Raw genomic sequence first — 13,795 nt, 5'->3', positions numbered from 1 at the left:
TTAATACTCGTACAATAAATTGTATTTTATATTCGAACGGACCATTTTTATTATATTCTGTATTATTAGACTCATACACACGGACACCGCCACAAAATCAAACAATCACAATAAAAAAAATAATAAAAGGGGATGGTATCTAAAGAGAAATCGTATTTTCTTCGAAAACCCAATGCGCATACCAAACATTAAATACACTGGGTGGTTCTTCTTTATTCTCTGAATACTTCTTATTTCGAAAAAAAAATATTTTTTTAAGTATTTAAAAACGACATTTAATTTTTAAAGTTTTAATTTCATATACAAAAACAGAATATTTTAGAATAAAATATAATCTATTATAATAATACTCACCAAAGTCGACCTAGTTGTTTCACGGATTAGATACAATTAAAAATTTATATACCCATCATACACGTTTTCAAAGTACTCGATCCATCAATAATAGACTCTTTTTAATCCAATTGTTCTGATGATCCACAAGTCTCGTCAGACAAGACTTCTTAAAACACGTTTGAATTCTTCGCGAAGTTTAATCGAAAACCAAATTAGTAAAATATCACTCAATGATAACTTATAAGTCCTATCAGACAAATTATTATATTAGTTTTTATGATTTATTTGAATTAATATTTTGGACCACTGTACTAAATATTTTATTTTAACTCCTTAAAATATTACTTAATATAAAATAAGTATTCCTATCAAAATTATAAAATTCATTTCAAAGAGTCCCGGAGTAGCTAATTTCATGTAATCCAGTTCCATCAACCCTCCCTGTACCCTTGCAAGGGCCATAAGTTTTCTATAACACATTTTAAGGTTTCAGAAACAATATAGTCCATTTTCATGATACCCACCGACCAGTCTACTACACACACACACTGGCACGCATTCGTGATCAATATATTTTGTAATTTCCCCTAATATTTTTGTGGTGAGTCGTTGTAACCTACCATAAAGCGGAACCGAAAAATGCTTAAATTTCAAATGATGTTTGTCCGATACCGTTACAACGAGTTTCCTTGTTCACCGCCAGTCCGCAGACCGCAAGATCAGCGCTGTCACACATATGACGGGGGGAGTGGAGGGACACACATGAAGGCCAACAGGGTTCGCTCGTACGCGACGAGCGCGGTCAGTTTTGCCAGATACACGTACGTGATCACAGCCCTCCGTCCGTATTTCACGCAACCCCCTCCTAACTGCGATACCTATAAGTGAAATTCAAACGATCTTAGATTTTTTCGTACTTATTTTTTTGTTTTTACCATGATTATTTGAGACAACACGCTCAAGTGCGATATTTCTGAATATTAATTTTTTCTGGGCTTCTTTTGAAACTATCAATGTTACAATAACGCGTTAGCTTCGACCAGATTGATTCTGAGTTAAATTTTTTTTTATTAGACCAACGCAGCCCACCAGCCGTGTATATTTCTTATAGTAACTCAATTGTGTGAATCCGCTGGTCCCGAAGGCAACATCCATACGGACACGTGAGATAATAAATAAAGACGGATACAGCAAGCTCGTCCACAACTTAAGTAAGTCGATTAATATTTAGTGTATTAATGTATGATCGGAAATTATTGTTTCGTTGTAAATGGGTTTATAGACTAAGGCGACTTGAAGTGTGTTGACAATGGCGAATCCCATAAACCCTAATAATGATTTTGAAGTCATGTCGCCTCCCAATGATTCCGTTTCAGCAATGGAGTTTAGTCCGGCCACGTCGCAGAAAACATTTCTCATTGCGGGTAGTTGGGACTCAACCGTAAGATAAACAATATATAAACGTAAAACGATGTATCGAGTTGAGATTATTTGATTTCCATCTTAGGTACGTTGTTGGGAAGTCAAAGAGAACTGTCAAGCCGAGCCAAAATACATGTATTCTATGAACATGCCAGTATTTGACGTCTGTTGGAACGGTGACGGCACCAAGGTTTTCATGGCATCTTGTAACAATCATGTGGAATGCTGGGATTTAGAAGGAAATCAAACAATGCACGTGGCAACTCACGATGCACCCGTAAAAACTTGTCATTGGGTTCAAACACCACCTTATAATTGTATTATGACAAGCTCGTGGGATAAAACGTTAAAGGTGTGTAAATTGTTTTGTTTTTTATTTTTGTAAAATATTCATGTACTAGGAAGGTAAATGACCAAACGGGTAATGATCTCCTGTATGGTAAGTATTCAAAGATTTATAATTATCATTGTATACAAAAAACGATTCTGAGTGGAGACTGTTTGTCAGTCTAGGATATTTTATATTGTCTGTGTCTTGATACCCGGGTGGCCGTGTGTGATAAGAGGAAATGATAAGAGTGGTTATACGGCGTTTACCCATATCTTTATTATCTATGCGTTTACCATGTAACCTAACTTGAGGTGATGTTGTATAGTAAGTCGAGAGATATTATCGAAATTTTTGGTCTGAGCGCAGCACAGTGAGTGAGTGACATTGCGGGTATCACTATAAAGGCAACACTGCATATATAATATAACGCCAGGTATGAGACTGTATATGCTTTATCTACACGGGCACCCGGGTACCTATACATGGCGTTTTATATTACATATTAATATGTTATTATTAATACTGCGGTAGCCGGTAATAGAAGAAATATTTGCACAATGCACATCATACCATTATATTTGAATACAATGGTGTACTATCGAAGAACCTATTAAGTAATCAATGATAATATTTTTAAATTACAATAAAATTACTAAACTTATTCTTGGTTTTAATTTGATTTCGACCAAATTTTTAAAACTTTAAACTTAAAATTTCTGAACAATATAACTGTTTACATCATTTTTAGATTTTTTGGTGACAGAATGAACTATAAATGATAATCTTTATTAATTAACATTTAAAATTCTAATTTCTAATTTCCGTTTCTTAGTTTTTAATTCTATTAATTTCAATCAAACTGCCGGTAATTATATACACCAATAACCAATTCCGCATAAAAATTCCTATTTTTACTTTTATTTTTATTTGTTTTCTGGGTGGTTTTGAAAAATTATAGAAATTTTAAATTTTGAATTCTTGAATCATTAAAAAAAAACACATCATTATAAAATCTAAAAGTTCATCACTCCGAATCCAAAATTAGTACTTACATTCTAAATAGAGATGTTTTCCAGTAGGTATTAAATCGTTTGATATATAATTCACTTTAATATGTTTTTAAATTCCTGTAAATATTTAACTATGTATTTCAAGTATTATATTTTGTATTGTTTTTATTTAACAGTTTTGGGATCTTAGAAATCCAAGTCCCATATTGAATATTAATATAGGCGACACAGTTTGTTGTGCTGACGTGGTAAGTTTATATCATACAATTTTATAAAAATATAAATTATTAATCGTCTACTTAATAACTAATGTTTTTTTTCATTTAATATTGTATTTTTCAACTATTTATTTTATAAGACGTACTACATATCAACATTTAATTGTTTAGGAGTATCCAAATGTGGTTATCGGTACGGCATTAAATGGTATACTTACTTACAATCTAGATTTAACTGAAATGTTAGTGGATTGTTCAAACTCTCCTTTTAATTCTCGAACTCGTTGTGTTTCAATATTCAAAGATAAGATAACGCAAGTTCCTATTGGTCAGTAATATTATTAAAAAAAAATATTAATATTAACATGCAAGTATAGAAATATAAGAGGTTGTATTTTAGGTTTTGGTTTGGGAAGTTTAGCAGGAAAAGGAGCTATTTTTTCAAACTTCAGACCAGAAACAACCAAAGCTATTTACTCATTTGATTGCCACTATCGAAATATCATGGGAATACCACCTATGCGAAACATTTATCCCGTAAGTGCCTATTTGTTAAGACAAACTATTTTATATTTCTTAATTACACGATATCCTTACAGGTTAATGATATCAAGTTTCATCCAATCCATGGTACATTCGCAACTGTGGGATCTGATGCCACATTTGCATTTTGGGATAAAGATTCACGTACAAGATTGAAGATATCCGAGATATTAGACCAACCGATTACAAAATGTTGTTTTAGTAACAATGGTCAAATATTTGCTTACAGTTCTGGATTTGACTGGTTAAATGTTTGTATATTAATTACCCTAAGGTCTAAAACTACCACGGCCGTATATCATTTGCGCATCTTCTGTTTACCTCTTCCAAAATATCGTACATCATATGCGCATCAACATTCTGAATAATAGATATAAAAATAATTTTCGATTAAAAATTCAATTTTGCCATGAATCATATTATATAATACGAGTAAATAAATAAATAGAAACAGTTAAAATAAATTGGATTAATTTGATTGAATTGTTGTTATAGTTATATAAATGTACATACATAGAATATTATATAGATAGAATAATTAAAGATTTTTAAGTTTAAAAATCATAAAGATACATAAATTGTGTTCAATCAGGCACATTACAGCTATAGTTATAAACTATAATATAAATATAGTATACATATAGTTTGAGTAAAAATTTGTTATCAGGGAAAAAAAGGAAAAACAATATTATAAATTATTATTTGGTATATTGTAATGTCCCATTATTTTTACAATATTACGAGAGTAAATTTAGAGATGTACGAATTTTAAAATTAAAGTATTAGTTAGAAAACAACTTGTGCTTTTGGGTATGCACCTTTTTTTGCAGTTCTATTGTTAAATAATATTGATGTGCAAATGATATACGACCTTTTAAACGATCGACGCGCAAACGATGTATAATCCAAAATTGAACGATATGCATCTGTCTAACAAAAAGGTCAAAAATAACAATAGTGATGCGCAAACGATAACTGGCGACTACCAAATAGATACCAAATTAATATTAAATACTTATTTACAAATGTGATACATTTAAAGGAACCTCCAAAGGGATAATATAAACCGGATTTCTAACATAAATTATTGATTAATTTTTTTTTATCCTCATATTTTATTAATTTGTATACATTTTCAACAAAAAGTTTTCATTTCATCTTCGAAAGCAGAATATTTTTCTGAGTTTTTCGATACATTTAAATCGAATTAAGACGAATGGCTTATAAGTGTTTATGCGTTATTATAAGTATTTAAAGTTTAGGGTAGTAGACCAAAATTTTGCGGAATATTCGCGTACCGCTGTACTACATTCCCATTACAAAATTAACTTTTAACTTTTAAGCTATAATCTGTTTTCATTATGTTGATCAAACTGTGATCTTCTTTCACAAACTGTAACAGTTTACTAAATTTTCGTTTCATAACTCGTAGGTTAAATTATAAAATTAAATGTATCACATCGATAAGTTATCTTCGTTAACGATGAGATTATAACTATTTCTTATGTATATGTAATATGTTACATATAGTACGTATTTTAAATTAAGATAACTAAAACTGTATCGCTAATTCAGCGTCCTATCGACTAAAATTTTTTCGCGACATCACATTCATCGAAATATGCAAAAATATGCAAAATAACAATTTAGAAGTAAAATTCAATTACTGTAAGATGAACAAACATATAAAAAGTGAAAAGGAAAAAAATGTACAAAAACATAAAAATCCAGGCTCTATACATAAATAACTTATATAAACTACTTGCCCTAAATTAAATTTGTATGTGCCTATCAAAATACTTAAAAAAATTTTTGCTTTGAAATATGAAAGTAAAAGGGTATGTTGTCACTAAACAAAAAAACTTCAAAAATATAGAAATATTTTTAAAAATTTTATTTTTAATGACTAGAAACAGTGAAAAAATTTTTTTTCAACATATCTACACTTTTTGAAATAATAAGTGTTCCATGATAAATAGTCATCCGGTATAATCACATCCGGAGTTAATGTTATTATAATTTTGGAAACCTTTTTCAATTTTTTACTAAAAAAAAAAAAATACAATAAACTGTCCTAATGTGTTTATTATATTTAAATAACTATTTAAAGATATTATCGAAATATTTTAGTTTGAAATAATTATTTGATAACTTTTTAAGATAACTTATGGTCGTTTAACACTTAAAATGAGTTTTATAGTTTAAAATTCTATAAAATTCAGTAATATTGAGTAAAAAATTGAATTTAGAAAAGTTTATAAATATTTTAACATCAGAATTCATATTAGAGTTGTAAAACAAATTGAAATATTTAATTAGGTTATACCTACTAACTAATAGAAATAAAACAATAACTTCTGTCTCAATTTATTTTTAATGTTTTACTCTGTTATTTGTTTGATTTTCAGGGTCCTTCCAATTATGATCCAAGTAAAACGCCGCATATATTTTTAAGATCGTGCTTTGAGGAATTGAAACCAAAACAAACAACTTAAGATTAATTGTTTGTTTTTCATAATATGTTGATTATTGTATTTAAAGTAACTATGATAATTCAAATAAACATAATTATTACAATATAATACAGACAGTATATTTTATTTTATTTATTTTATTAGTTTCCTCGTATTGCTTGATAAAAAAAAAAAACTTTTTCTTGATTTTGTAAATGAATAATTATTATTTTGAAGTGTAATTGGTATTTTATATGAAAAATTATCGAGAAAATAAAAAAAACTTGTTTAATCTCTGTTGATATTGTAAAAAGTACCTATTTACTATTATTATTATTATTTTTTTTTTTGCTAAAATAATATGGGTTAATATTTATGATAAGAATTTGCGAAGTCACATAAGTATACAATATTTCTTTTACATTATTAGTATTAAATTAATATAGGGCTACAATAAAAAAAAATTATATATTAAATGGTATACATAATTTGTTATTGGGCCACGTAATTTTTATTAAAATGGATCAAAAGGGTCCTTTTTATTTATATACCAATAATAATAACTATAGGGTATAGGGCTCGGAGTTATGCACTTAAAAAGTACTATATATGCATGCGCTTATGCGCTTAAAAAAGTACATATAAATATGCAATTTTATTTTATTTTTTCCGCAAAATGTTCATTTGCACAAATATTATATAAAATTTTGAATATATAAAAAAGAAAGTAATATATACCACATTAAAACACAAAACTATTTAAATAATGATTTATCGCAGATTGTTTGGTTTTTCGGAATAATGAAATAAAAATAGTTTAGGTAATTAAAGCAAGAATAAGGAAATGTAGAACTATAGGTAACACAGAAGTGTAAGTTGAAACTGGGGTTAGGCTGTAGGTCAGATGTCTATTTTACTAAAAAAGTATTTATATAGAAAATCATCAAATTTTGATAGCAGTTGTTCTATTTTTGATATTTTGTATAATATTCTAATTTATATAAATCATCAATATATACGAATTATATTTATCAATAGGGGAAAACGGAAAACATTGTTTTAAATATCAAATGGAATTTTGAAAAATACGTACATGAATATCTATATCTATTTTACTATTGTTAAGTTCTCTCAATATTTATTTTATTATTTACGAATTTTCATATTGAATCTTCATAAATTATAAAGCACCTACCTATGCTCTAAAATCTAAAAATCACTAAATATGCAAAAATATGCACTATACCTATATACTTTCGTTATGTTTTTCATTTTGCCTTGGAATGAATTTCTAGCTCACTTAGTGATAAATTTAATGCTTAAAAAAAAAACATGCAAATGCAACAACTTCCGAGCCCTAATTATAACTGAATAAATATAAATAATATATATATATATATATAAACATATATACATGTATAATAAAATATAAATAAAGCTTCTACTATTCTTACAGATCAGTGGTTCTTAACCTTTTTTAGTTCAGCGCCCCCTTTATCGTAATAATTAATTGCTAACGCCCCCCCCTCGTGCAAAATCAAATTTTCTTCTTATAAATATATATAGGTATATATATTTGTATATTTACTTATTCATCAGTATAATATTACCTATAACATTATTAATGAAACTATTAAAGTAAAAACTCTTATTTTTAGATAGTTATAGTTTAAGAAATATTGTTAACAAAACAATTTAATACTTTACTATACAAAAAGATTTACTGAACTATAAAAAAAAATTATAAAATATACAAATTATACCTATCAATGACTGCCCTGAACCTGATGAGTAGCTGCTAATGTAGCGATATCTGGTTTGATATTGGTCAATGCTAAACGTAGATCACCTTTGTTGCAAATGTCCAACCGATTTCTTTGTCTATAATATAGATTCTATACCTAGACAATATTTTTAAAATCCCAGTTTATTTTTTGATCATTATTAACTGGTTGTTAACGGCTTGGCTGCCGTATCGCACTCATAATATTTTAAGTACCTATCATTTAGAAGTACGTGAAGTTGCTCCCCCCCACATTGTCGTATCAACCTCGAACCTTCACTAATATTTTGGATCTAATTTGGAACTAATTGGAACCTAGTTTTCAAAATTTGGAACTTCAAACTTTTCTAAGAAAACATTTTTTTTTGGCTGGGTGGGTCAACCTCACGCACCCCCTCCCACCCAACTTTGTCATATCATCCTCAAACCTTTACCAATATTTAGGTACAAGTATTTTGCTTTTTACCAACACATTTTCTCATTATCGATTGTTGCAAATGTACAACAATATTATTTTCGAGTGCTTCCAATGACTTTTGTATGTGTGTGCATGTAATATGGATAACTATATATATATACGTCTTGTTTCATAATATGATAATATGTCAACACTGATAAAACTGTTATCACTGTTTATCAAATATATTGTAAGCTCTCTCCTTGATGTCACTGTGTGTGTTTTTCTAATAAAAGTTTTTTCAAGCACATGCTTAACAATCACAACTTTATGTTATTAAGTTTATCCGCCCCAATCCACAATTACCAGCGTCAGGTGAAGACGCAACATGGCGCAGTCAATAGGATATTAACTATACTACAGTAATAGTGTATAAGTCAAGAAAACTAATAAGTAACAAAATGGTGGAGTTTGAAAAACCGGCAATACTAAAATTGGACGGAGATGTGGAGGCAAATTTTGAATTATTTCAACAAGAAGTTGAGATATTCTTCACAGCAACAGAAACTACTAAAAAATCGAAAGAAACTCAAGTAGCCAGACTTTTGAACATAATGGGTGCAGAAGCTAGGAAAATATATTTCCAAATAAAAGATGACTTACCAGAACAATCAGTTAGTGCAATATTGGACGCATTAAAAGTAAGGTGTATACCAAAAAGAAATTTGGTAATGTCTCAATTCAAAACCCGTCAGAGCCCTTTGACAAATTTTACACAGATCTAAAAGAATTGATAAAACATTGTCAATTCAAAGATGCTGAAAAACAGTTATTGTGTACTCAAATTGTATTGGGTATTCAAAATAAAGAATCTCAACAAAAGCTGCTTGAAAAGAACATGGATTTGGAGCAAACTGTTCAGTTCTGTCAGTCCATCGAATTATCGGAGAAAAGCAGGCAAGAGATCGAATCAACATCAGTAGCTGGCAAAGAAGGGGTATCAGTAAACAGAACAGAAGTTAAGACAATAAGGCAGCATCATAACAAGGAATTTAAAGGTAAGCAGCCGTATAAAAGTAACAAAATTGGTAATAATAGTGATGTTAATAAAAACAGTTTCCAAGATGTTAAATACTTATGTAAAAAATGTAACAATGAACATGGGCCAAAAAATTGTCCAGCGTTCGGAAAAAAGTGTAATAAGTGCTCGAAAATGAATCATTTTGCTATAGGTTGCAAAAATAAGAAAGTAAGAACAGTAGATTATGGAAAATCTGACAGTAGTGATGAATACTTAAATATAAGTAGTATAGCGAGAGATCAGAATAAAGAGGGAAATAATTTAGCAAAAGCGAGTTGGACACAATTAATACAAATAAATAATTTGGAAGTGAATATAAAACTTGATACAGGTGCTGAAGTTAGTATACTACCCTCTAGTATCTATAACAAATTGTTACCAGAAATTGAAAAGAGTGAGGTAAGAATAGAAACATTTGGAGGATTTGTAATAAAACCACTAGGTATTATATGGGTAGATTGTAGAGCTCATGGTGAAACGCAAATAAAAGGAAAATTTCTAGTTGTAAATGATACAATAAAACATGGGCATTGTATAAAAAAAATAGAGGCAATATTAGGCTCAGAATTGTGTGAAAAATTAAATCTAGTTAAAAGAGTACAAGCAATTAAGAATGAAGATCAATTCGTAAGTAACAATATAGATGTTTTCACTGGATTAGGATTATTTCCTGAAAAATGTAAATTAGTTTTAAAAGAAAATGCAACTCCTGTTATAAACACTGCAAGAAGGGTGCCATTGTCTATTAAAGACAAGCTAAAAAATACATTAGACCATTTAGTTAAAATTAAAGTGATTGCTACTGTAAATGAACCTGTTGACTGGATATCAAACATAGTAATAGTAGAGAAACCAAATAATAAGTTACGAATATGCCTGGATCCACAAGATCTTAATAGAGCACTTAAAACTGTCAAATATCCAATACCAACATTAAAAGAAATAATACCTAAATTAAAAGGAAAAAAATGGTTTACGGTGGTTGACTTATCTGATGGTTTTTGGCAGGTTGGTCTTGATGATGAGTCAAGCAAGTTATGTAATTTTAGTACCCCATTCGGAACTTATAAATTCCTAAGACTTCCTTTTGGGTTAAATGTTTCACCAGAAGTTTTCCAAAGTTTGTTAAATAAATATTTCTCTTGTGTAAAAGACTTAATAATATACTTTGATGATATTATGATAAGTGCTGACACGAAGGAGGAACATGATACAATACTAAATCAAGTAATCCAAATAGCAAGGGAAAATAATATAAAACTAAATAAAAATAAAATACAATTTGGTATGAATGAAGTTAAGTTCTTAGGGTTTTTGTTCAATGAACAGGGAATGCGCCCTGACCCACAGAGAGTAAAAGTAATAAATGAACTAAAAGATCCTTTAAATAAAACGGAACTTCAGAGAGTTTTAGGCATGGTAAATTATTTAAGAGATTTCATACCTAAAATGTCAGAAATAATATCTCCTTTAAGAGAATTACTTAAAAAAAGATAAAATTTGGGTCTGGAATGAGAGTCATTCAGTAGTATTAAAAGAAGTAAAACAATTAATTTGTAACGCATCAACCTTAACTAATTTTGATCCTAATATAAAAGTAGAAATACAATGTGATGCATCACAGGATGCTATTGGTTGTTGTCTACTTCAAAACAAAAAACCAGTATGTTTCCTGTCAAGATCCCTAACTGATACAGAAAAAGGTTATGCCCAAATTGAAAAAGAACTGTTAGCGGTGACGTTCTCTTGTCAAAAACTACATAACTATATCTATGGAAATAATAATATTATAATTTATACTGATCATCAACCTTTAGTTAGCATAATTAAAAAAAGTCTGGATAAAATACAAAATAATAGAATCAAAAGATTAAGAATGAAATTATTTTTGTATACATTTGACTTAGTGTATCTACCTGGTAAGTTTATGTATATCGCTGATCTTCTTAGTAGGAATTTTATTAAAGATAAAAGTGTGAAAGATGATGAAAGTATGAAGGACAAAATACACACAGTAAAAGTAGGGGAAATCAGGTTTAGTGAGGAAAAAATTAATGAGTATAAGAAAAACATGTTAGAGGACGAAACGTTAAAAATGGTAACTGCTTATTATAAAAATGGTTGGCCTAAAAGTCTTAGTAATTCTGAAATCAATTCAGAGTTAATTCATTATTTCAAATTAAAGAATGAAATAACAATGGAAGGAGACCTCCTATACTGGAATAATAGATTATTGATCCCTAAAAAAACAAGGAGAGACATTTTAGAGTTACTTCATGAAACACACCTGGGAGTTAATAAAACAAAACTTAAGGCAAGACAACATTGTTATTGGCCAGGTATTAATAGTAACATTGAAAATTTTGTGTTGAGTTGCAATATCTGTCAACAAAATTCTTATAATAATACTAAAGAACCGTTAATTCAACATGAAATACCCGAAATACCATTTTTAAAGCTGGGAGCAGATATAGCTGAATGGGCTGGGAAAAAATATTTTGTAATTGTTGACTATTACTCCAAATGGTTAGAAGTAATACCAATCAAAAGTGCAAATAGTGCTACTCTAATAGACTGTTGCAAGGAAATATTTGCAAGATTTGGTATTCCGTTAGAATTAATAGCCGACAATATGCCATTTGAAAGTTATGAATTCAAACAATTTAGTGTTGAGTATAAATTCAAAATAATAACATCTAGCCCATATTATCCACGTAGTAATGGGTTAGCTGAAAAATTTGTAGGAATAGCTAAAAAGATGATAAAAAAAAGCATTATGGAAAAAAAAGATCTACGATTATTTCTTTTAAATTATAGGAACACACCTGTTTTAGATAGTAAACTTTCTCCAGCACAATTATTGATGTCAAAAATTTTAAATACAAAACTACCAGTAAAAAAAGCAATGTTAAAGCCAAAGGTAGTGAATGCAAAAGAGAGAAGTAAGAAGGAAAAGTTTAAGGTAAAGAAATATTATGATAAAACCTCAAAGGTGAGAGAAGAATTTAAGGTAAATGAACAGGTATTGGTAAGAGACATAAAAAAGAAAGAATGGGTAAAAGGAGTAATAATTAAAAAATTAAAAGTGCCAAGGTCCTATATAGTTGAGGTAAACAAAGTAAAATATAGAAGGAACTCATATTATCTTAAAAAAATAACTGTGAGAAATTCTTATTATTAATTTAAAAAAAAAAAAAATGTTAATTTAAATATTGTTAAATTATGTTATAAGTTTGTAACAAGAAAAGTGTTAATTTAAATATTGTTTAATTATGTTGTAATAAAAAATGTGTTATAATAAATATTAAAATATTATCTAAGGAGAGAGATGTTTCATAATATGATAATATGTCAACACTGATAAAACTGTTATCACTGTTTATCAAATATATTGTAAGCTCTCTCCTTGATGTCACTGTGTGTGTTTTTCTAATAAAAGTTTTTTCAAGCACATGCTTAACAATCACAACTTTATGTTATTAAGTTTATCCGCCCCAATCCACAATTACCAGCGTCAGGTGAAGACGCAACACGTCTAGGTACCTATCAACTTTACCTATACTGAATTAAGCTCACACTAGGTAATAATAAATAACTGAAAAAAATTTTGCATCTGGTACATCTGGTATTACGTCTAAGTGTCATCGTGAAGGAATAGGTATCACGAAAGAAAAAACAAGCCGTCGGGGTACGCCTGTGAAATATCGAGATTATTTTGTAGCTGAGGTAAAAATGGTAAAATATAAATGAAAATTAAACGGTTGGTTAAGTTGAAGGAAATAAACGCGAAAAAATTGAAAGCAAAAATTTAGGTTTAAAAAAAAATAATATATTCTTCATTTTAAAGGCCCATTACCCATTAAGTATTAGCGGCTTGCTTTGTGAGTTTGCCGCGCACGTCTCAGTCGTCTCACACACCACATCAGATATTTATTAATAATAATAATAATAATGTATCACGTCAAAATTATTTTATATAATCGAGAAATCTGTGCTGCAAGGTTTTTGTAGTTTTCAAATTAAACGGAATGTTGCGAAACGTTGCGTGTATAGTCGTGTTATCATTAAAATTATCATAATACGAATAATGTTCGTAACATCAATCAGTGCCGTTTCGCATGATGTCCAGATAAATTATTTGTTTTCTCCTTTTAATTTTATATTGTATTATTGTCATATTAAAATCGCGTGCCTAAGTTGGATAAAGAATACAAGTGCATA

The 13,795-nt window shown here is 28.9% G+C and overlaps 1 protein-coding gene across 1 annotated transcript; it reads left to right on the top strand.

The window, feature by feature from the left end:
• The first annotated feature begins 1,162 nt into the window (after positions 1–1,162).
• LOC107167565 (protein Rae1-like) lies at positions 1,163–6,379 on the top strand. The gene is made up of 8 exons (XM_015516682.2): positions 1,163–1,547; positions 1,619–1,777; positions 1,844–2,110; positions 3,276–3,347; positions 3,489–3,645; positions 3,718–3,854; positions 3,917–4,111; positions 6,269–6,379. Exons 2-8 carry the CDS (start codon positions 1,646–1,648, stop codon positions 6,353–6,355), a joined length of 1,047 nt encoding a protein of 348 aa, XP_015372168.1. The 5' UTR covers positions 1,163–1,547; positions 1,619–1,645; the 3' UTR covers positions 6,356–6,379.
• The last annotated feature ends 7,416 nt before the right edge of the window (positions 6,380–13,795 follow it).

The sequence above is a fragment of the Diuraphis noxia genome, unplaced genomic scaffold (genome assembly GCF_037042655.1).
Source record: "Diuraphis noxia isolate RWA-SAM2 unplaced genomic scaffold, SU_Dnox_SAM2 contig0001, whole genome shotgun sequence".
Classification (NCBI taxonomy): Eukaryota; Metazoa; Arthropoda; class Insecta; order Hemiptera; family Aphididae; genus Diuraphis; species Diuraphis noxia.
The sequence above is the reverse complement of the archived record's forward strand: the minus strand, read 5'-3'. Positions and strand labels throughout refer to the sequence as shown.

Bases quoted from the DNA above. Each gene is read 5' to 3' on its own strand.
- LOC107167565 (XM_015516682.2), top strand. From the start codon at position 1,646: ATGGCGAATCCCATAAACCCTAATAATGATTTTGAAGTCATGTCGCCT. The intron at 2,111-3,275 runs GTGTGTAAATTG...TTTATTTAACAG, and splicing joins CGTGGGATAAAACGTTAAAG to TTTTGGGATCTTAGAAATCC. The intron at 4,112-6,268 runs GTTTGTATATTA...TTTGATTTTCAG, and splicing joins CTGGATTTGACTGGTTAAAT to GGTCCTTCCAATTATGATCC.